The sequence below is a fragment of the Ochotona curzoniae genome, unplaced genomic scaffold (assembly GCF_017591425.1).
Source record: "Ochotona curzoniae isolate NIBS_2020 unplaced genomic scaffold, NIBS_Ocur_1.0 contig_4105, whole genome shotgun sequence".
Taxonomy (NCBI): Eukaryota; Metazoa; Chordata; class Mammalia; order Lagomorpha; family Ochotonidae; genus Ochotona; species Ochotona curzoniae.
In genome coordinates this window covers 2,929,758-2,954,280 of record NW_024466129.1, presented here as the reverse complement: position 1 = coordinate 2,954,280, position 24,523 = coordinate 2,929,758, and the positions used below count along the sequence as shown (strand labels likewise).

The 24,523-nt window shown below is 44.1% G+C and overlaps 1 protein-coding gene across 2 annotated transcripts in view; it reads left to right on the top strand.

The window, feature by feature from the left end:
- Positions 1-24,523, top strand: part of TNR (tenascin R) — a 72,621-nt gene that overhangs the window by 33,340 nt on the left and 14,758 nt on the right. For both annotated transcript variants that reach the window (XM_040984220.1, XM_040984221.1), the window contains 9 exons: positions 2,503-2,592; positions 3,145-3,408; positions 3,894-4,163; positions 5,728-5,847; positions 6,694-6,840; positions 9,053-9,172; positions 12,486-12,629; positions 13,284-13,414; positions 14,292-14,424. In XM_040984220.1, the coding sequence (XP_040840154.1) occupies positions 2,503-2,592; positions 3,145-3,408; positions 3,894-4,163; positions 5,728-5,847; positions 6,694-6,840; positions 9,053-9,172; positions 12,486-12,629; positions 13,284-13,414; positions 14,292-14,424 (1,419 nt within the window). The remainder of the gene's footprint in view (positions 1-2,502; positions 2,593-3,144; positions 3,409-3,893; positions 4,164-5,727; positions 5,848-6,693; positions 6,841-9,052; positions 9,173-12,485; positions 12,630-13,283; positions 13,415-14,291; positions 14,425-24,523) is intronic.

The following is a 24,523-nucleotide window of genomic DNA, read 5'->3' as shown; positions in this document are numbered from 1 at the left end:
TCCACCAGAGGCACTTTCTGAGCTGATGAAAACGTTCACAATGAGTGAGCCTGAAATCCCAGAATAGCTTTTGTGTAAAATAATAATCTTATTAGCTACTATCAGCATGGGCCAACCACTGTACTGTAAACACACTGGTTCATTTCACAACGGACCTCTGAGATAGACACCATTTCCAACATACAGGAACTGAGGTTCGGAGATGTCAGGTGACCACAGTCACACATTTAGAAACTGGCAGAGCCTGGTCTCATCACAGAGGTATTTCTGACTTCAAAGTTTCAAACCTCAAACTTCACTGCCATTTATACTGATAGTTTAGAGAAATAAATAAGTAGGGACCAGGATATGGATAGCTGATTTGAGAAAGGATAACGAGAGCTAAATCTGATGACAGCCCGAACAGGATTTGGACGCTATGTTCCTTAAAGTCCCAGTAGGCTCTTCCGTAGTCAAGCATGAGGCTATCTGTTAACGGGCTACACTTAAGCCGTACCAACCAGCAGATGTGAAAGTCCTGGCTACCATGCAGCATTACCCTGGGCTAAACCAAAGACATGTGTCAGTTACCTGAAGCAACTGGTTACTTAAAGCAATTCCTATCGAAAGTGTGGATCCTGGGAAAATCGGGACTAGGGGGCAGAGGAAGGCATCCTGGTCCTCCCCAAAGACCTGAGCCAAGCGCATCAGCCAGCTCATCTCCATTCTGTGCCTCCACTTTTTTAAATAAAAAAGGGCTCTATGTTAAATAATGTGCTGTCCAGATTTCACATCCACATGATCAAATTAAGATAAGGTCAGCCTGGACCAAGGTACACCTTAAATCTAGGTTCTTCATAAGGAGAAGAGAAGGCACAAAGGAAGAAGACCATGAAACAATACAGGCAGATTGAAGCAATGCAGCTGTAAACCCAGGAAGCAAGGGAGCAGCAGCCATCCATCCCTTGAAACCTTCACAGGGAGCGTGACACCTTGTTTGCAGAGTTCTAGCCTCCAGTCCCATTGAGACGGCTTAAGTAACAACAGACCCAATAAACCAGCACAGATGGGAAAAGACTATTCGTCTCAGTTTCCTCCCAGGGGTGGTGAGGCTGCACAATATATTTAACATGAAAAGGCATACATTTTACAGAAGCCCAGAACAACATTAAGATCCACCTTGGTTCTGGAGCGCCCCCACAGGCTAATGATGGACAGGTAAAATTTGATTTTCCAGCTCTTTTCTACAACCCTGCTGCCAATCAACAAGGAGCAGTTTGATGCCAGGGGAGGTAGGTGGAACAATTCTAATCCTCAGCGTCTGTGAATATGTCACCTTAGGTGGCAAGAAGGGAACTTTGCCGATGTAGTTGACTTTTGGATTGTGAGATGGGGCAGTTATCTTGTGCTGTCCTGGTGGGCTCAGTGTGATCCCTGGGTGCTTCTAAGGTGGGCATAGCAGAGTAACTGTGACAGTGGAAGCTGAGGCTGGAAAACAAACAGATCTGATCATACTAGGCTTTAACGATGGATGAGGGGACCACCACCGCGGGCATCCAGGCAGCCTGCTATGGAACTGCCGGGTGGAATATAGCTCTGCTGACTTGACTGACTTGACACTTCCTGCATTGCAAGACAATAAAATTGCGTAAACTTTCTGTTATTGTAAGTCACTAAATGGTCCAATTTGTCACAGTAGCAATAGCAAACGAATACACCAGTCAGATGGGGAAGAGGGAAGGGAGAGATCCCAGAGGATTCTGGATATTCTGGGAGTCTCCCAGTGATCTCCTGTACTAACCCCCAAAAGATTCCCCAAGAGACGGGCACCCTTTCACTGAACAGCTTTTGGTTAACTTTCCGTCCTCCTAGAGGCTCCAAAAGCCACCCTCAAACCAGAACTGTAGTTGCGAACATCCAGGAGCCTGAGTTCCTGACCTTGGTTGTGGAACTGGCAATACCAGGGCATCTGCACATCAGTATACGAATGGCCTGACAGTTTTGTGCTCAGAGAGAAAACCCAGCTACCACTGCTTCCTAGAAGGGACCCAGGGGTCCTCCACAGGGCCCCAGCTTGTCTCTCCACATGTGGAATATGATCTATATGCAACGCTCAAGAAATGCTTTATGGTTCATTTCCACATTATACATCCTGATTGCACAGTGTTCTACTCACGATTTAAGCAAGAAGCCTCCTCCTTGTTGCTAATCAGTATGGCACTCTAACTGCGTGGGGGAATCCTTTACGGGAGAATGCACCTAGCAGGTAGCTGCTGAGGGCAGCTAACTGCCTTCCTCAGACCTGCAGCAAGAAAGATGCTCTGCACAGCTGGTGTCACCTATGGATTGGATGGATTTCTCATGAAGTGAAACCAGCATTTCCTTAGAGGCAAATTAGGAGAAGATTCAAGAAGGAGTAAACGCAAGATCTGAACAGATATAAGATCATTTCCTCCTTCCTTTTAGCGTTTTCCACACCTAACACACAGACCAAATAATGTTTGCTTCTGCATCTTCCAATAGATCTAGTACCTGGCACTGAATATGGAGTTGGAATATCTGCCATTATGAATGCACAGCAAAGTGTGCCTGCCACCATGAATGCCAGGACTGGTGAGTAGAAGAATGGTGAGGAAGAGGACCCGGGACCATGGGAGTTTGTCCCAGCCAGGCTCAGTCAGAAGATGACCCACTCCACCCCCATCTCCTACAGGGAGCAATTATCAGCCTAGGACAACATCCTCCCTGTGCCCAAACACTGATACCTGACATGCAACTTGGAGTTCCATCTTCTGGAGCAATGGCGAGCTTCCTAAGAATCCTCCTATTTAGCTGCCCACACGCCAATGATCAGAACAACCCAAATGTGTCATGTCAGTGTTTGCCCTGGCTGGCTTCTTGAGAAAGGCTGGGTTAAAATGAACATGGAGGGCCTGAAAACGAGCAGGCAGCTTTGTCCCAGAGGCAGATGTGTTCTGGTAATGTTGGAGCTAACAGTGCCCTTCTGCTGGCCGTTCACCTGTCTGTCGAGATCCTGCTCATCTTCCCAAGGGAAGACGAGCATCAGCAATGACAAGCTGGAGCTCGTGGGTAGTGGGCCTGCCAGGGGCTTGGATACCCCCAGGGCATACTCACATTAATAAGGGCACTTGTGTTGATTCACAGAACTCGACAATCCCAGAGACTTTATGGTGACAGCTTCCTCAGAGACCTCCATCTCCCTCATCTGGACCAAGGCCAGGGGCCCCATTGACCATTACCGAATTACCTTTACCCCTTCCTCGGGAATTGCCTCTGAAATCACTGTGCCCAAGGACAGGACTTCATACACACTGACAGATCTGGAGCCTGGGGCAGAGTACATCATTTCCATCACCGCAGAAAGGGGTCGACAGCAGAGCTTGGAGGCCACTGTGGATGCCTTCACAGGTAACTGCCAAGGACCCATTTCCTTCAGACGGGGAGAACAAGAGAGGGTGACCCCATAATTCCATACAAGAGTACAGTGCAATAAATGGCAGGGGCAAACAATGCTATCACTTGCCTAAAAAAATGCATGCCTGGTGTCCTACCACCTTTACCTTATAGCTAATTCTATCCTTTTAGTCCCTGCCTGCGCTAAACCAGCAGGCACCCAGAGCATCCACAGGTTCAGGTTAAATTTCTCCCATAGGAGAGATTTTAAATCCTGAATCAGTAATGTGAATAACTGACAGAGGTGTTTCCTGGTTTGTCAAAATTCAGTTTTCAGTGTATGGGTTAGAAAAAATACAAGTAATAGGACTAGGGAAAGTGTGTGGGATGAAGAAGGGACCTACAGCTCAGCAGGTGCAGTCTAGCCCTAATCAGCAAGAAAGAAGGCCCTCCTCTACCCAGTGACAACCACCTCACATGTCCTTTCCTGTGCTTGGCAGGTTTCCGCCCAATCTCCCATCTGCACTTTTCTCATGTGACTTCCTCCAGCGTCAACATCACCTGGAGTGACCCATCTCCCCCGGCAGACAGACTCATACTGAACTACAGCCCCCGAGATGAAGAGGAGGAGATGATGGAAGTCTCCTTGGATGCCACCAAGAGGCATGCTGTCCTGATGGGCCTGCAGCCAGCCACCGAGTATATCGTGAACCTGGTGGCCATCCATGGCACGGTGACCTCTGAGCCCATTGTGGGTTCCATCACAACAGGTGAGTCTAGAGGGCTTGGCAGCAGTTGGTGAGGCATGATCCCACAGCAGCTTTTAACAAGTCACTGGCATTTTAAAAAAAATATTTATTTATTTTATTGGAAAGTCAGATTTACAGAAGGAGAGACAGACAGAAAGATCTTCCATCCACTGGTTCAATACCCAAGTGGCCACAACGGCCAGAGCTGAGCTGATCCGAAGCCAGGAGTCAAGACCTTCTTCCAGAATTCTCACATGGGTGCAGGATTCCAACATGTTGGGTTGTCCTCAACTGCTTTCCCAAGCCACCAGCAGGGATCTGAAAGAGAAAGAAAGTGGGGCAGTGGGACATGAACCAGCATCCATATGGGATCTCAGTGCATACAAGGCAAGGATTTAGCCACTGAGCCATGGCACTGGGTCCAAGTCACCGACATTTAAAAAGAGAAACAGTCAAGAACTGGTAAATTTCCTTGCAAGCTAGGGAAGTTCTATGAGTAACCCTGAAACAGCTACTTTGCTTAGTACTACATGAGATGGGAAATCTCCATCTGGAAGGCCAGACGACCCAACAGCTTGAGGAGGTCAAGGATTGAATGCAACCATCCAGAGGTCTAGGGGGATTCCCTAGAGAAAGTTCATCCACAAGAGAAGTCCCTGAACAGTGAAGACACACCTGCACCTTCTCTGTAGACGCTTTATTGCCCAACAGGTACAGGGGACGAACAAAGAAAATGATTCAGAGCATGGAGTTGAGATTGTGTCATTCCCATCTCATCATTCTCAAAATGAAGTGTCTGGTAGTAATAAGATACACACTTAGGTAGTTTCTTATAGAACAACAAGAACTCACAAACTGGACGAGTAGACTGATTCTCTAGCAGTCAAAGTACACAGCAGAAATGAAAATATAATTTACAAAAGTGGGTTTGTTCTGGACTTGTGCTCTGAAACTCCTCAACAGAGGAGTAACTTTTCTTTTCTTTTCTTTTCTTTTCTTTTCTTTTCTTTTCTTTTCTTTTCTTTTCTTTTCTTTTCTTTCCTTTCCTTTCCTTTCCCTTTCTTTCTCTTTTTTCCCTTTCTTTCTCTTTTTTCTTTCTTTCTCTTTTTTCTTTCTTCCTTTCTCTCTTTCTTTCTTTCTCTCTTTCTTTCTTCCTTTCCTTTTCTTCTTCAAATCAAACCAAAGGTGCCTGTTAACGAATAAGCCACCACAGACAGTTTGCATTATCCAAAAGAAATTTCCCCAAACAAAATGACCATGTTATTCCCAGGTCAGGAAAGCAAACAAACAAATTTAAAGGCAAGTTCCTAGTTGGCCTCCAGACAGATAGTAATTGTTACAGAGACACAAACCTTCCCAGCGGACTTTATGTTGCTAACACACTCTGTACTCTGCGCTCTGCGGCTGGCCCACACCTACCAAGCTTTCAGATAAGACATCAGCCTGCCCATGGTTCGTTGGGCAGTCTTGTCTGTTTCTGGGATACCAATTATACTTGATCAGCAGGCTTTAGGAAATCCAGAGATAGCAACTACTTTTTCACACTATGCTTTCTTTTTCCTTGCAACTATCTGGGTCCTTGTAGGAATTGATCCACCAAAAGACATCACAATTAGCAATGTGACCAAAGACTCAGTGACGGTCTCCTGGAGCCCCCCTGTTGCAGCTTTTGATTACTACCGAGTGTCTTATCGACCCACCCAAGGTAAGAGATGTGAGATCTGGAGCTGGGCCAAGGTTACTATGGGAGACCCAGCCTGACCCTGACCCCTGCCTGTGCTTGTCATTCCCTCTTTGGGGTCCTCTCTCACAGCGAGAATAGACTGACAGGAGCACATTCTTACCAATTCTTCCCACGACAGACATAAATACACTCATCCAGAAAGCAGGTCCTTCCCCAGCAGAGAATATTAGACACAGCTGTCTAAGCAGGACAATGGGAAACAAGGATCCCCAAAAGAAATGAGCTCATATTCTCTGTCCTGAGAGTGTCAAGGTCAAGGCTGGAATCTGGCGGACAGCTGAAGACACACATGGAGCCTTGAAGGGCAACCACAGTGATGGAGTCCTATTTTTGTCCCTCCAGAAAACTTCTAAGTCAGAGAAACTTGGCCCAGACCTTGCCCATATCCTGCCAGTTTTGCTAGTGTATGTGGCGTTGTGAACCAAGTGAAGAGCAGCCCACTTGCGATGAGGGGCATGGCAGCTCTCTAGGCTACCCTGACTTTGGACTGCATGAGCTACTTTTTGTAGCTATACTCTCCGTGCCTTTTCCACATAATTACCTTGGAGAAGACCAGTTTATTGGAAAGCCCCATAAGAAGCTTATTTTTCTTTGCTCTAAGAAGTCCGTACAATCAAATGGTAGCACCAACATGCCAAGTCTTCCTAGGGTCCCACATTCCCAGCTCGTGGACAATGGTCCACTCATCTCCCTTGCCTGCTAGGTACTCAATCTCTCTCCCATCAGTGCCACTGGGCTCCCTTTTTACACTGGACTGTGTTGGTGAGAGAGACCCTGAGCCTTACTGTGGATTTTGTTCTCCCATAGTGGGACGGCTGGACAGCTCAGTGGTGCCCAACACTGTGACCGAATTCACCGTCCCCAGGCTGTATCCAGCTACTGAATATGAAATCAGCCTCAACAGTGTACGGGGAAGGGAGGAGAGTGAGCGCATCTGTACTCTGGTACACACAGGTAGGCAAGTCTCCCTATCGTGTGTCAGTACACACAGGTGGGTAAGTCTCCCTATCGTGTGTCAGTCGGGATGCTGGCTGAGGACCTGCAGCCATCATAAGAGGCAAAGAGCCATTGTTCTGGTTCCTAAGTGACCCTGATACCAAAGTCTGAGGCTTTAATCCTAGAATCCTTTCGGCTCCCTGTGTTATGGAGGGGAAATTCTCTCCCACTGACAATCCTAAGAGTTTGGAGTCACCCTCTAGGGGTCTTGGTGGTTTCAGTTAGAGATTCTCATAGAACTTTCAATTTAAAAGTCTCTTTTCTAAGGCCTGAAATAGAGTTGGATTTCAGAACTGGAATCTAAATCATCCCATCTGATTTTTTTTTTTGAAGTTTAATTGGAAGACACAGCAACAGAGTAAGAGCTAGAGTTAGAACTAAAGATGGGATTAGAAATAGATACAGATGGATGATAGATAGATAGATAGATAGATAGATAGATAGATAGATAGATAGATAATAGTAGAAAGGCAGAAATAGAGATCTTCCATCTGCTTATTCAATTCTACAACGTCCACAGCAGTCATGGCTGGAACTCCACCCAGGTGTCTTACTTGAGTAACAAGGATTCAAATACTAGGGAATCATCTGCTGCCTGGCAGAGAACAGGCACTAGAAGGAAACAGCTGGGAGATTCCAGCATGGCATGCAGGCAGACTTAACTTGCTGTTCTGCCTGTCACCACCTCCACTGCAATCCAACCTTTGAAAGGACTCAGAGAAGGAATTTTTACCCCAAGGGAGAAAGTGCTGTTATCTTAGTCATGATAAATTCTTCCTCACCTGTGGCCACAAAGCATCAACCAGCTGCAGGTACCCTGGCCTGATGCTCTCCAGAGGAAGTCAAATTTAGGTTATAAAATCAATTTATGGCCATGGTGATGGACACAGGCAAGCCAAAGCAATAAACAGAACAGGTGTTTGGTACCATGATTAACTTGCTGTTTGGGACACATGCACTCCATATTGAACCGTTAGTTGTGAAACACATTTTCTTCTGTTTCTGATGCAGCTTCCTGCTAATGTGTCTGGGAGAGAGCAAATAAAGGTTCAAGAACTCATGTCCCTGCCATGCATGTGGAAGATGTGGATTCAGTTCTAGAATCCTCGCCTCAGCTTGGCCTGGCTCTGTCCTTTGTAGGAATTGGGAGAGTAAAACAATAGAAGGAAAAAAAATCTCTTTGTTTTTCTCTTGCTCTTGCAGGCACTCTCTTTCTATTCCCCTTTTTCTGGCTTTCAAGTAAAATGACAATAGGTGGATAAAAATTTCAAAACTAGAAAGTTTTCAGATAGAGAAAAAATCAATATAACAGAATTTTTTTTCCAACAACCTAAACTGCTGTTATACCATCCGTTACTACACAAGCTGCAACTTTATAGAAAAAAAACCACAGTAGAAAAGCAAAGGCTTCTAGCATGGGCAAATAAGGAATGGAAGATGGTGTTATGACAAGTAAACCCTGTCTCCTGATAGGCTCTCTTGGCCTCCAGAAACCTGTGAGAATTCTCTCAAGTCTCAGCACATTGAGAAAGACATCCAGGACTCGGTCCAGCCCCAGTGAGACTTTTGAGTAGGGAAGCAAGAATTCACTGATCAGATGTAGCCGGAGAGGCAACCCAAGGCTCAGCCAGTCAAGTATCCCCTGAGTACTTGTTAATCCTCAGTGCTGGCCATAGCCTGGCCCTCCTGATGCTCACTTCCTTCTTCCCAAAATTCATCAAGATCTTCCCAGGATCTTTGTACAAGGCACATCTTTACATTTGTAGAACTATAAACAGTCTGACAAATGTGCTTATCTCCTTAACTAAAGAATTACAATTCCTCTGTGTTTTTAGTTTCTCCATGTGACTTGAAATGTCTAAAACACAACGGAGATGCCTTTAAATTCTCTATTCCACTTGAGACACAGAGTTTTGCACATAATAAACCAATGGATTCCTTAAAAGGGAGAACTGGGACAGTCAGGGGGCAATTGGGTATTGGAGAGGAAGGAGGGAAAGGAAAAGACAGAGAGGCTGATGAAACCAGAGTGGAGAAAGGCACATTGGCTTCCCCATCTTGCACAACACATCAGCAGATGTGAATCAGGAGTGAAACTCTAGGTATTGTGCTGCCTTTCCATCCTACGGCTCTTCTGACCTCTGGCTTCTGCCCCCCTGTTCTGTTTTAGCCATGGATAACCCTGTGGGTCTGGTTGCTACCAACATCACACCCACCGAAGCCCTGCTGCAGTGGAAGGCGCCAATGGGTGAAGTGGAGAATTATGTCATCATTCTCACACACTTTGCAGGTGGGTATGTGCTAGACCTGTGCCAGGCAAGTGAGGATGGTGGGCACTGGGGCTGCAGACCAGAAAGGAAGTGAAAAAAACAAAAATAAAAATTTGTCAAGCTGATGGATAGATAAGGCATTTCTCAGCTTCGATTATGCTGCAAAGCCCTGAAAATACCTTCAAAGCGTATGAACTATAAGAATTGAAAAGTTGCGCATGCCACCAAAGACAAATACAACAGAAAACAAGACAAAATTTGGAAGTGAGTGAAGACTCGCCTCAAAAAACTCATAAAAAATGCAGACCCTTCCAGATATTTACCAAGCAAGAAGGACACTAAAGGTATAGAGTCAAGTTTCGAGCAGATTATACAAACTAACAGGTCAAAACAAACTCAGAACAACTCAACTGTTGTTTGGATCTCTACTCATTTCCAGCTCAAATGGTTAAAGCACCAAATAATCATCTCACCTGCCTTCTGTCCATCATGGTTATCAACTTCAACTATCTGACACTGAGTAGAAAAGCCAGAGTAAGACAGTGCTGAGCTCCAAGACTGTGGGCCCAGGGAAATTACGCGCTGGCCTAAATTAAACAAGAACCTCAGAATTATTGCAGGCTATATTTAAGAATTTAGAGAACAAAGATACCAGAAGATGAGCAAATGTTTTGATTTTCAAAATGGCATAAAAGCCAGTTCTGTAAGCTGCAAAGAAGTCATGTAAAAATTGAAACAATCACACAAATTGAAAAATTAATCATTATTTCATATTAGTCTATCCACTAGGTTTTATTGAAACCATTGTATATCTTTGTTTTTTCAGGTTTTTATTTGTTTTCATTTGAGAGTCATGCAGAAAGGGTTCATTACACAAGTGTGTGCAATGGCTGGGCTGGGGCAAAAGCCAGGAGTGAGGGGCACCATCAAGTGGATTCAGCTAGCTAGGCCATCACCACTGCCTCCCAGGGTCCACTTTAACAGGAGGCTGGAATCAGGAACAGAGACAGGACTCAAACCAGGGGACCTAGACGTGGATTGTGGGGCATTCCACCAGCATCTGAACTGCTGTGTCAAATGCCTGTACACCCTTGCTCTTCTGCCCACACATTTGTATTTGAACAAGCCATTAGTAAACTCCACCTGCCAGTTGGCCAGTTTGCATCAGTCAAGATGCAAAAATACCTGATGGATCATGTTTGAAGTTGGTTAGGGCTAATTGAATAGCCCCTATGGAAAAGACTATCATTATTATGGATATGTCTAATGCCTTTGCATGCATACAAGACCCACCTCAACTCTACCACCCCTCCATGCATACCGTGATCCTGTATTTCCTTTGTTTGTTTGTTTTCCCCTTTTTTTTAGATGTACTCCACTCCATCTTAGCTATTAACTTCAATCATTTAACACATACCTCTGATACACTCCCACAGGCCACATACTTTATTGAGCTATGAGAATTCAGAAACAAAAGTCCTGGTCTTCATGAAAACTAACTCCTAGGGATGATACAGAAAGTATATAATTACAGCTCAGTGTGAGCGGCCAAGCATGGATCTTAGATAAAGAGAAGGGTGGGATGGGGAAAGAAATCTCAAGAAAGAGAAAACCAGGTACATTTCCAGAGGTGGGAGAGCATGAGAAATTTGGTGTGGCTGCAGCCACTGACTAGCACAACGTATCTCAAAGCATATCACAAGGACAGCACCATTCCGAATGCTCTTCCGAAGAATCAATCTGTATTTTTAATTTCTTTGTGTGTATTTCTATGTGGTTAGGCCACAGAAACTTGAAACCTCAGGCCCTGCTTAATTTGAATATGTACCTGGTAAACTGTTAACTGTTAAACTTTGTTAAATCTGAATGGTTAAAAAGTGTGCTAACTGCCCAACAGAAGATTTGGATCTAATCTATTGAACAGTTTTATCAACAGCTTGAACAAACTCAGAGAAGACATATTTACCAAATCTGTGTATAAAACAAAACTGGTAATTATTGGAATTCAAATTCAAGACTATGTTTAATAAACTTAAAAGTGTCCAAAAGCTCAACCAACCAGGCAAAACGCAACAGAAGTCAATGCTCATGGTACGAGGAATCAGTCCTAGAAGGATGGTCTTAGGGTAAGGGGAATGTTTCTAGAAAGGCTCTTTGAATAATAATATCACATGGCTATCCTCAGACCTCACGAAATGACATCAGTGGTACAAGCAGAACTTGTTTGTCTAATTGGTCAATACGTGACAGTTATTATTCTAAATTCTCTCTCTTTTTAAAAGATTTCTTGTTTTTTTTTTTAAGACAAAGTTAAAAATAAAGAGAGGGAGACAGGCTTAGTCTGTAGATGGCTTCATTGGGCTGAAATCAGGAATCAGAGACTGTGTTCAAGTCTCCCACCCGGGTACCAAACGTCCAAGCACCTGGGCCATCCTCCCTGCTTCCCTAGGTGCATGATCGGGGAGCTGGATCAGGAGAGGAGCAGCCCAGGACATGAACATTGCTCATACGGAATGCCAGCACAGCAAGCAGCAGCGTAATCCACTACATCACAGCTCTGGCCCCCTTTTGGATTTTTAATTTCATGATTAACATGATAAATTCTCACCATTCCAGAGAAAGGTAACCATAATAGTGAAGGAATAAAGAGAGATAGTAGCAGGGCCCAGCGCAGTAGCCTAATGGCTAAAGTCCTGACCTTGCATGTGCCAAGATCCTATATGGGTGCTGGTTTGAGCTCTGGGGCACCCCTAACCAGTTCCCTTCTTATGGCCCGAGAAAGCAGAAGAAGGACCTTTGAAATTATAAAGACATTGGGAGCCCCACACGGTAGCCTAGTGGTTAAAGTCCTCGCCTTGCACATGCCAGGATCCAAAATGGATGCTGATTTGTATTCTGGCTGATCCACTTCCCATCTAACTCCCTGCTGGTGACCTGGAAAAGCAGTAGAGGACAGGCCATTGTCTTGGGATCCTGGCATCCATTTGGGAGACCCGGAAGACGCTCCTGGCTCCTGGCCTCGGATCGGCTCAGCTCCAGCTTTTGTGACCACTTGGGGAGTAAGCCAGCAGATGAAAGATCTTCCTCTCTGTCTCTCCTTCTCTGTGTATTTGTGACTTTCCAATAAAAATAATACATAACGCTTTAAGAAAAAAAAAAAAGAGTGTGCAAGAAATGCCTGAATGAAATAAGATGCTAATCTAGCTTATTTGGAAAAGACTTTTTCCAGAATTCAATGCTGAATTAATGCTGAGCCCTCGTCAAGTGCCTTTGGAGTGGTAGACCTTTCCTCAGCAGAGAGCTCAGTCTGGCTCTGTGTTCATCTGATTTCAGTCGCTGGAGAGACCATCCTGGTTGATGGGGTCAATGAGGAATTTCAGCTTGTTGACCTGCTCCCTAGCACTCACTATACTGTCGCCATGTATGCCACCAGTGGGCCTCTCACCAGTGGCACCATCACTACCAACTTCTCTACGCGTGAGTACATGGTCATTTCCTTGGGTGGTACACCTGCAGGTTTGGGGGCTTCTTTAATTAGTTCCTTGTGTTGGAGACTGTAATCTACGGGCTGTGGGCAGGGAAGTTGTGAGCTGTTGTTTCTGCAGACTGTGGCCCTAGTCCACAGCAAGCGAGCGGCAGCCCCTGGCCCGAGGCTACACGTGTGCTTTCTACCCCCACCTCAAATCTAGGTGACAGTAGAATCAGGCCAAGAGAGCCCAGCACCAGGAATGCACCTGACCCAGAAATAACTGATGGAGATTAAAGGGATAACCATGGTTAAGAAGGCTCGTTACATGGGGCCATGGCAGGAGACCAGCAGACAAAGACTAAATGTGGGCGTGTTATAAACTGAAGAGTGGGCTCACAGATGTGTGGGTTTGACAAGTGTCTCAATCCCAGGTACGGAGGATCAGATGGAATGATGTCACTGTCACACCTACAGATTCAGACAGTGTAAGGGGAGGAGCTCAGCAGTGACCAGGGCGCTGAATCACTGCCTTCTGATCCAGGAGCACTCTCTGTTGTCTAGGCCAGAACGGAGGTCCACAGCCCTAGGACCACTGAGTTGGTCAGGAGAGACCCTGAGAGGTGTTGCTGGGCACACCTTGGATTTTGTTTTCCTCTTTATAGTCCTGGACCCCCCTGCAAATCTGACAGCCAGTGAAGTCACCAGACAGAGTGCCCTGATCTCCTGGCAGCCTCCCAGAGGAGAGATTGAAAACTATGTCTTGACCTACAAATCTGCCGACGGAAGCCGCAAGGTGAGTATTTGTTGGAAATTCTCCAAGTTCAGTCACATGAATGCTAACCACTGGAACAACCAGTGGAGACTGAGGGAGGAGGGAGGCAGCACACCATAAGGGACTATTTGTAGGTTACTGTGATGGGCACAGAGCCAGCCCAGACGGGAGCTGCCCAGTCTGCAAGCCAGGTAACCTGAAAGCAGTCCAGGCCCTGATGCCATCCCTCACACACGTAGGCGAAGCACTGATGAGCCCATTTCTCCACCAGCCAGCAGGGCGTCAGCCTGGCAGTTGTTAATATGAAGGCACTGTGTGCACTGGAGAGTTTCAAATACATGGGATTGGAATGAATTGTCACTGACAGGACCAAGCAAACATAAGCTGTACACCAAATTCAACAGACTTTCATGCTGCTCAATAAGCTTCACAAATGTTACATCAATGTAGCCTACAGGAAAGAGAAGACACAGTTCTGTTTGCTCTTATCAGTTGAAACAGTTCATCTAGAGCTCTGGTTTCCAGATCTTTGTTTGCAGTGGAATCAGTTTTGAACATAAAATTGTATGCAGAAGCCAACCATACAGAATAGATGTAAGCAGAACCAGCCTGTTTGACGGGAGTAGGGAGGCTTAGGATCCTGCCTTCTCAGCTGCTTTCTCCCCTCAGCTGAGCCCACCGGAGTCAATAATCCAGGTACCTGAATTATCTCAGTGTGCCTCTGTGCGAGAGGAGCTGGCCTCAATCCCACAGGGGAGCCATCTCCTGGCTTACAGTGGCATGGAGAGCATGACATTGGCCCCTGTGGTACTGACCCAGCTGGCCGTAGGATTTGGCTTCTCCTACCTCACTTTCCCATTTTACAGGCCACTCACTCAGTCCTGCCTCTGTTCCACAGGAGCTCATCGTGGACGCAGAGGACACCTGGATCCGCCTGGAGGGCCTCCTGGAGAACACAGATTACACAGTGCTCCTGCAGGCAGCCCAGGACACCTCCCGCAGTGGCATCACCTCCACCGCCTTCAGTACAGGTGAGGACATCAAGGCTGCTCGGAGGCTGCCTTCTCATCAGCAGCCCCTGCTGAGGCTTCACCCAGGAGCAGCCAGAGCAGCTCCATTGCCTCCCTCCTTGCCTTTTCTCAGACTCTGCCAGGGATCCCCCTCACTACCGAGACAGTCATAGCAACCAGTGCAAATCCCTGATCCATCCATATCAACAACCAAGTAAAGACATCACATTGCTATTGGGATTTCCATCCAAGTTTGTCTTTCTCTTCCCCTTCCTTGGTCTTCTACCCATCAGGGACTTGTCCGGTGAAAGTAGCAGCAGTGACTCCCGGTGGTAAACCCACAGCTCTTCTCCACGCACACAGAGCTCTCTCACTCACACAGTTTCAGCTCAGGCTTCAAGTCACCTGTTGTTATCATGTGTGTTCGACCTGTACAATCACACGTTATTGAAAGGGAGCTCTGTGATCCCTTTTCCGACTAGCATTTACATATCTGTCAGAGTTTTGTGTAAAACGGATGCCAATCAGAGACACTGAGACAGCTCTGAATTTGTATATTAAGTCTAACCTAATCATTTCATCTCCTATGACACCACAGGTAAGGTGAGGGGCAGGGCGGCAGTGCTAAAATGCTGAGGCATCTTAGAGCTGGCCTTCCTTCCAGACCCCTTCGGGCTGGCGGAGGACATCCGCCATGTGACCACCTTCTGCTTAGATGCAGCTGTAGCCAGACTCTCAAACCACACTGGGGGTTCAATAGATCAAATATGCAGACACAGACACAGATATGCAGGCATTGAACGAGCAGGCCGGGGCTGTGGCTGGTCTGGTAGACAGACCAGGGGACCATCAGGAAGTATTTAGTTTTCTTTGCTTGCTTTGAAAAGATTCCAATGAACCTTGGGCTCCTGGAGCACAATCAATACCGATTCGCAGAGGAGAAAATTAAACAGCCCCATTTCTCATACAGTGAGTGTGGCTATTCAACCAGCTGCTTCAAGGTCGAGTTTGCAGCACCAGAGAAGGACTCACTGCTACTACTACTGCAACCCATTGTGAAGATGTCTCCATGTCCAGAAACTTCTGCAGAATCTTATCGGAAAGATCAATGTGAATGCAAGTCTCTTGTGCATATCAAACTCCACTGGCTTTGTCTTGGAGATTTCTCAGTACTCTTGAAAAGACTGGTTGCACAATGAAACCTTTGTGGACAGAAGTACTGCGTGAGAAAATGTCTCCTAGACAGCACATGGCACACATAGTAGACACTGGCTGAACTGAATAGTTGAGTCCCAGCTGCAGAGCTCAGAAGAGCAGACTCTGAACAAAGAAAGTGGAAGAAGAAAAAAAATGAGAACTACCTGGACAGGACTGCAGGGGCAGTTAGTCATGCACAAGGAGTCTCCAAAGAACCCTTGGGGTGGCTATTGTGATGCAATCAGGCAGCAGCCTAGGACACCTGCATGCATGTGGGATTGCCTGGGACCGTGTGGACCTCTGCTTCCAAGCCAGCTCCCTGCTAAGACATGCCCTGAGTGTGCCTGGAATGCTTGAGTCCCTGTTACCCACGTGGGAGACCTCAGTGCGGGTCCTGATTCCTGGCTTCAAACTTGGCCAGCACCAGCTCTTGTTGACACTTGAGGAGAAAGATTTCTTCTCTTTCTCCTTTCCTGCCTTTCAAACAGTTAAGATATATAAAAAGTGCTTGTAAATTACACATTACAAAAAGCTATGCATGGATTTCGAAAGCCCTTTGCACCAAAATAAACATCTTTTAATTCTGAATAAATTCTGAAGAATCTTCCTACAGCTTGCAAAGTGTGACACTCAAAGTCCCTCTAGCTCCAGACTGCCACATCACTGCCAAGTTCCCTGAATTGAATACACTAAGTCATGCAGTCATTGGCACGTTAGTAATGAGTTCACATTGCCTATTTTTTACTCTCCCCTCTCCTTTCTTAACCTGGTCAAGTGAAAAAAATTTTTTTAATTTTAATTTATTTTCATATTAATTGAAAAGACAACAAAAATATGCTGATGCACTCCCCCACAGGCCCACCACTGCAAGGGCTAAAGCAGGACAAACTCAGGAGCTGGAAACTCACCACGGGTCTCCCACACAGGAAGCAAGCCGTCGTCACCATGGTCTCTGGGGTCTACATCGGAAAGAAGGCAGAATTCGTAGAAAGCCAGCATGCCAATTTAGCGGCATCCCTGAGGATGCAGGGGTCCCAGGTGGCACCTTAACCATCAAGTACCCACCCTAGGTACAAATCGTGTTAAGAAGGGTGAGCATGTAGAGTATCTGCTTCTTCTTCAGGCTAGGGTGGAGATGATACCCAGAAAGAAAAGAAACAAACGCGGGACAGCAGTCTTTCCCTTACCTGCAGGTCAGGGGCTGCCAAGCTGCATTCCAGGCTTGAATTTGCTCCTGACATGTGAGAAGTCTGAGAAGCACTGGACGCCTTCTAGGTGATGAGAAACCAGGGATGATGGATTTGGTTGCTAATTTTGTTTTAACAGCTAGCATCCTTTCTGACTACACTGACAGTATTGAAGTTTTCTACTTAGCAGTAACCTATTTCTGAAGACACACCAATCTCAGCTGATGATTCTATTTTCTGTGCCCTCTCCAGTGGCATAACAGAGCACATCTGATGTGCAAAGTGGTCCCTTCCGTAGATAGATCCTCACGTTGAGGGGACCAAGATAAATGATTTTTTTCTAACGAATGCCAAGCTGGTCTGGAAGAGTTGAAGTAACAAAAAAGAACAAAAAAAAAAAGAGAAAAAGTTGGCCCCCACAAAACCTCCTTTGATCAAGATTTCTTCCTTCTTGTGTTCCTGCCACACACCATGAGCCCATTTCATTCTTTACATCATGTTTAACAGCTTCCTACCTGCTTGCCTCCAGTGTTTGCACAAAGCTCTGGGGGGAATTACATACAAGTAGTACGGAAGGAGAAAATATGGATACATTATTTATAATTTATTGTCGCCTGAAATTTCATCCAAGGTCTGCTTGTCTTTTAGAGACATGAATATAAATGAGGAAACACATTTCCCTGCAGAGCGACAGAGCCTTGGTGAAATGATTTTCTGAGAGGCAGGTTTCATTGTCTTCTTTAATCCAATAAAAAGCAAGCAAGACTCTCACTTTAAAGCTCATCCTCAGAGACCATGAACACCACGGCCTTGACCTTGAGGTTAAGTGAAGGCGGTCATTTGCTGAGGTATCTGGACATGAGTAATGAGAAGTTTTCTTTTACTGGCTTTGCTTCAGTTTCCACTGTCCAGGAAAACTCTGGAGTCTACTCTAAGACACGCTTCTGTTTTTGAGGTCGAGAACATGAATAAGTTCCTGGCAGACCCTAGACTCTGAGGCAACAGACAGAGCATTGTGGAAACCCTAAAGTTATCTGATAGCTGTGTTGGAAAAGAAAGTGGTCTGTCTGCTGCTGCCTGCATTGACATGTTGGTCCATGGAAAGATTACAGCAAATGGTGTTGACCTTGATCCAAAAAAAAAAAAAAATGAAAACATAAATTTTTTCATGATACGCATTTTTCATTGAACTTTTTTAAGATACCCATTTGCAGATTTCTAAAATATATTGCACCAAAATCAATGTATTTTTTCCTCTCATTTTCCATGGACCTTTCCTCAAATTTTTTATTTTCATTTTTCTTCAAAGGCAGACTGACAGACATACACTCATACACGCACACACACACACATGCACACATACCCCAACAGAGATTTTCAATTTATGTGTGCTTTCCCCAAGTGCACTCAACATCCAGGCTGGAGTCAGGCCAAAATTAGGAGCCCAAAATTTCTCCTGGGTCTCCCACGTGAGTAGCTGGGTCTCAAGTTCTCGAGCCATTACCTGCTGTCTCCCACGATCTGCATCAGTGAGAAGCTGGAATTAGAAGCAGTGCCAGAACTCCAATTTGGGCATTCCAATATGGAGTGAGAGCTTCTGAACTTAGCCATTGTGCCAAATGCCCATGTTACCTTGACCTTTCTGAAGCGACCCCCTGCATACCACATGTGCCCCTCTCCAAAGTCGAGGAGTGATCAGGGTGTCTTCTTGCTCCATTACTAAAGAAACTTTCAATTCTTTTTTCATTGAGACAAGCAAACCCACCAAAAGCAAACCTTTCCCTTCCTTTGGCACCTAGATGTGAAAGAGGAAATGGAAAACCAATGCATTTAAACAATCTACTGCTATGCATGAGATGCATGTCAGATCAGGAGTTTGCATTCATCTTCCTGCCATGCTTATCGCATCACCAATGTAATCTCCAGCAAGGGTCCTTCCGTGTACTCCTTCACTTGTTCCTTTTACTGTCATCTCTTCTTCCACCTTCCACAAGCAACCAGTGTCCTTTTATTTGAACTTTTGAAAAACTGTTTTGAGTATAAACATACCAAGATTATGTGTCATTCTGTATTAATATAGATATATTTTTTAACTCAGTGCTTTTTAAACGTTTGTTTTATTTGAAAGGCAGCAACACACACACACACCAAAGAGGGAGAGAGAGATTGTCCATTTGTTGATCCACATTCCCCCAATACCTACAGAGAAGGGCCGGGCCAGTCTGAAGCTAGGAGCTGGGAGTTTCATCCAGGTTTCCCACATAAGTGGCATGGACTCAACCACCTGAGCCATCACTTGCTACCTTCTAGAGAAGCATGAGAACAGAATCCTAAGAGTGGAAACTCCAATCCAGGCACTCTGAAATGGGACGTGAGCTTCCTAAGTGGCATATTAATCACTATGCCAAACCCTTCCCTAGCACTATTTTGCAGGAATAACCATTTGCTGCTTTACAAGTACTACCCCAGGTGCCTCATCGCTGACTTCTCTATGCTCTCAGAGAAAGACAACTAATTGCCTCCAGCCTCCTACCACCACAAAAGCACGGCAGTAAATCCCTGTGGTTTGTCCCTGGTACCTGTCCACTGGGATGTTGAGGAAGACGAGTTGTTGGGCCATAGGGCCTGTGTCTCCTGCTCACCATTGGGCTGTACTTACCTACATCAATCCAACAGCTCATGCGGATTCTGTTTCCTCATACATCATTCTCAAAGACTTTATATGATCTGAACTTTGTAGTTCTTAACCATATCGTAGGTACAGTGCTTTAGTTAAATTCCTTTAAAAAGATGAACCTGAGTTTAAGCATCGCTCCATGCATTCATCAGCCTTCGGAGTTTCCTTTTCTTGTGTTTGCCTATTCTACCCATTGCTCTGTAAGGCAGAGATCCTGGAATAAACTTGAGCCTTTTCAGCCTTCTTTTTTTTTTAATGAAGAAAACTGTAAAATATTTTCTAAAAAGATAGAAGAAAACATTAAAAACATGGAGAAACTTACCTAGTTCCTGGATTGACAGAACCAACATTATCAAAATGTAAATATTTCCAAAAGTGATATATAGAGTCAAAGAGATCCAAGTCAAAATTCCCACAACATTCTTCTAAGAAAAGAAGATGCAAAAGTTCATCTGCAAACACAGGAGACCACAAATACCCAAAGATGTCCTGAAGAACAAAAATCAAACTGAAGGAATCTCCAAGACATACTACAGGGCAGCGGTCATCAAGATGGCCTGGTACTGGCACAGAACAGAGAAGAAATTCAATGGAACAGATTAGAAACCCAAGCATGGAGGCAACACATGGGTATCCAGATAATCTTCAACAAGAGAACTGAAAATAATCCAGGGAAAAGCCTATTCTCCAACAAATGCTGTTGGGACAAATTCCCACCTCTTACCTTATACCAAAATCAGTTTTAAATGGATGAAAGACCTAAATCTTCACACAGAAGCCATTAAAATATTAAAGGAAAACATAGGAAGCACTCTCCAAGATACAAAAATTGGCAAAGACTTCTTAGAAAAGTCACCAAAGGGGCCAGGAATAGCCTAGTGCCTGAAGTCCTCGCCTTGCACTCACCGGGATCCCATATGGGCGCTAGTTCTAATCCCGGCAGCCCCACTTCCCTTCCTGCTCCCTGCTTGTGGCCTGGGAAAGCACTTGAGGATGGCCAGAAGCCTTGGGACCCTGCACCGACATGGCAAACCCGAAAGAAGCTCCTGGTTCCTGGCTTCAGATAGGCTCAGCTACTTGAGGAGTGAACCAGCAGATGGGAAGATCTTCCTCCGTCTCTCCTCCTCTTTGTATATCTGATAAAATAAATAAATAAATAAATCTTTAAAAAAAAAAAAAAGAAGAAAAGTCACCAAAAGCACAGATAGTCAAAGCCAAGATGAACCATTGGGACTACATCAAACTAAAAAGCTCTGCACATCAAAGGAAGCAATTATTAAAGTGAAGAAGCAATCAACAGAATGGGAGAAAATCTTTACACACCACACAAATGATAGGATATTTGTAAATATCCAGGATTTGCAAAGAGCTTCAGAATTCATGACAGCAAAACACAAACAAAAACACTATGAAGAAATGGGTGAAGGAAAGGAACAGATATTTTTTAAAAAAATTCAAATAGCTAACAGACATAGGAAGAGATGCTCAGGCTAGCTAGCCATCAGAGATACAAATGTAAAGCATATTGAGATTCCAGCTAATTTCAGTGAGGTTGACCTACATTCAGAGCTATACCAACAACACCTGCTGGTGTGGGTGTGGAAAGAAAAGTACCCTCCTTCGCTGCTGGTGGGAGTGCAGGATAGCACAACCACTATGGAAGTCAGTATGGACAGTGCTAAAAGAAGTAAAAATTGGGGCCTGGCTCAGTGGCCTAGCAGCTAAAGTCCTGGCCTTGAATGCGCCCGGGATCTCATATGGGCGCCAATTTGTATCCGAGCAGCCTCACTTCCCATCCAGCTCCCTGGGAAAGCAGTTGAGGATGGCAAAAAGCCTTGGGACCCTGCACCTGCCTGGGAGACCTAGAAAAAGTTCTGGACTCCTGGATTCAGATCAGCACAACACCGGCCGTTATGGTCACTTGGGGAATGAATCATTGGACGGAAGATCATCCTCTCTGTCTCTCCTCCTCTCTCTATATATCTGACTTTGCAATAAAAATAAATAAATCTTTAAAAAAGAATGGAAAATTGACCTGCCACCTGACCCAGCTATCCCACTCATAGGAATATACCCAAAGGAAATGAAATCTGCATGTCAGAACTTGACCTGTAATATTGTATTTATAGCAGCACAACCTACAATAATGAAGACATGGAAACAACCTAGATCCCCATCCAAAGAGGAGTGGATAAAGAAATTGTGGTACATCTACTCCATGGAAATACTACTCAGCCATTAAAAAAAAAAAAGGTAACTCTACCATTTGTGACCAAATGGCCCCAAGTAGAAACCAATACGCTCCATGAAATAAGCCAACCCCAAAAGGACATATATAGTACGTTATCTGTAAGGCAACCTCCTTGCAAAACGCAAAATCAATAGCCTTTTCATACTATTTTTTGTTACTTCTCAGGGGGGTGGTATTTTTGTTTTTATTTTCACTTCTTCCAAAAAAGGGTTTTTTTTTTTTGGTCTCATTAAATTCTTCATTCACTCTTAGCTCATACAGTAGCATCATTTTCCTCAAGAAAATTTTGGATTTTGTTTTTCATTTTTTCAGCAATTAGCCACATAATTTTTATTCTCTAGCTATGTATGTATTACCTGCAAATAAGAGAAAATATGATATTTTTTCATTGAGTTTGGCATACTTCACTTAGCACAATAATCTCTACTTTCATACATTTTGTTACAAATGTCAACATTCACACATTTTCTATATCCAACCTCAGTTGATAAAACACTCAGGCTGGTTCCATATTGTAGCTGTTGTGAAGTTAGCTACCACAAACATGGGATTCCAAGATCTTTTTTATCTGGGATATCATATCCTTTGGAAGCAGAATAGCTGGGCCACATGGTAGATATATTTTTAATTTTCTGAGGAATTTGCATGCTGTCTTCCATAATGGCTGCACCAAGTTGCAATCTTACCAACAGTGACCTAAGGTACTCTTTCTTCATGTCTTCATCAGTATTTGCTATTTTTATAATTGTTTTGATGATAGCCATTCTAAATGGGGCTGGATGATACCTTACTGTGGCTTTAATTTGCACTTCCCTGATGGCTGATGATTCTAAATATCTTTTATGTGTTTGTTCATCATTTGAATTTCATCCTTTGAAAAAATTTGTGTCCTTTGCCCATTTCTTAACTAGATTGTTTTTATTATTCTGAATATCATATATATTTATGTATTCTGAATGTTTAAGCCTTTATCAGATGAATAGTTTGCAAATATTTTCTCCCATTCTGTCAGTTGCCTCTTCACTTTGTTGACCATTTCCTTTGCCGAGCAGAAGAGCCTTAGTTTGATATAATCCTAATTTTGTATTTACTGTCTGTGCTTTTCTGGTCTTACCCAAAAAATCTTTACCTAGGCCAAGGTCTTGCAGCATTTCCCGATGTTTTCTTCCAGTATTTGGATGGTTTGGGACTCAAGTTTATTTTCTGGATCCATTGTTATGTTGAGTGTGAGGTAGAGGTCTTGAGGAAATTCAATTTTCCTGACACCATTTCTTGAGGAGACTTCCTTTCTCTTGGGAGCAATTTTAACCTGTTTATCAAAGGTCGGTGGTTGTAGATGCTCGAATAATTGCTGGGATTTCTGTTTTGTTCCATTGGTGCAGATCCCTGTTTCTGTCCCTCTACCAGGGAGTTTTGATTATAACAACCTTGGAGTGTGTGTTGAAATTGTGATGCTTCTAGCTTTGTGTTGTTTCACTCGCTATTGGGATCTTTATGTTACATATAAACTACAGGATTGTTTTTTTCTAAATCTTGAAAGAACGACTTGGTATTTTGTTTGGCGTCACATTGAAGCTGTAACTTGATTAGCATAAAGATTGATTAGCATGAACATTGTATTAATTCTTCTAATTCATGAACATAAAAGATGTTTTTCTGTGTGTTACATCCCTTTAATTTTTTTTCTTGCCTAATGACTGGCAGTATTATATTAAATAATAAAATGACAGTAGGCATCTGTCTGCTTTCAGATCTTAGTGGAAATGCTTTCAGTTTTACCCTATTTAACTCAGTATGTTGCTGGCCATAGGTTTGTCATTATTATTTTAATTGTGGTGGGATTTACTCCTTTTGTACCCAGGATTTTTTCAATATTTTTTTTAATTCATAAAAGGCCATTGTAGGGACCAACACAATGGGTCAAAGGCTAAAGCCTTGCCTTGCAAGTACCAAGATCCCATACGGCATCGGTTCATGTCCCAGCTGCTCCACTTCCCATCCAGCTCCCTGTTTATGGTCTGGGAAAGCAGTAGGGGAAGGTTCAAAGCCTTGGGACCCTGCACATGTACGGGAAAACTATAAGAGATTCCATGCTCCCAGCTCCTGGCTTCGGGTTGTTTCAACTCCAGCCATTGCAGCCATTTGGAGAGTGAAACAGAGGATTGTCTTTCTGTCTGTCTCACCTTCTCTCCATAAATCTAACCTGTATTTCCAATAACAAAAAAAAAAAAGTCTTTTTTAAAAAAGCTGTTGTGTTTTATCAAATGTTTTCTCTGCAACTTCTGAGGTAATCATATGGGTTTTAGCCTTCATTTTGTCAATGTGATGTATCACATTTGGTAATTTGGGAATGTTGAACCATTCCTGCCTCCCTAGGATAAATCTCATTTGATCTGGGTGGATGATCTTCTTTATGTGTTTTTGGATTTGATTTTCTAGTATTCTGTTGAGGATTTTTGTATCCATGTTCATCAAGATATTGATCTATGATCCTGTTATTGTTATGTCTTACCTTGGCTGGGGAATTAAGGTAATGCTAGCCTCACAGAATGAGTTTGGAAGAGTTTTCTTCCTTTTCATTGCTTTGAGTAATCTAAAAAGAATTGGAATTAGCACATCCTCAAAAATTTGATGGAATTCAAAGTCACATATTTAGCAAGAGACAATAATTTTCATGCTTTTAGAATGTTTTCAGAAAATGAACAGCTGAAGCAAGGCAAAGTACTTACTTCTCATTTAACCCAGATTTCAGCTGGGCCCCCTGTTCCACAGGAGAAAGCAGGATTAAGTCAAGTGCCATTGCATCGT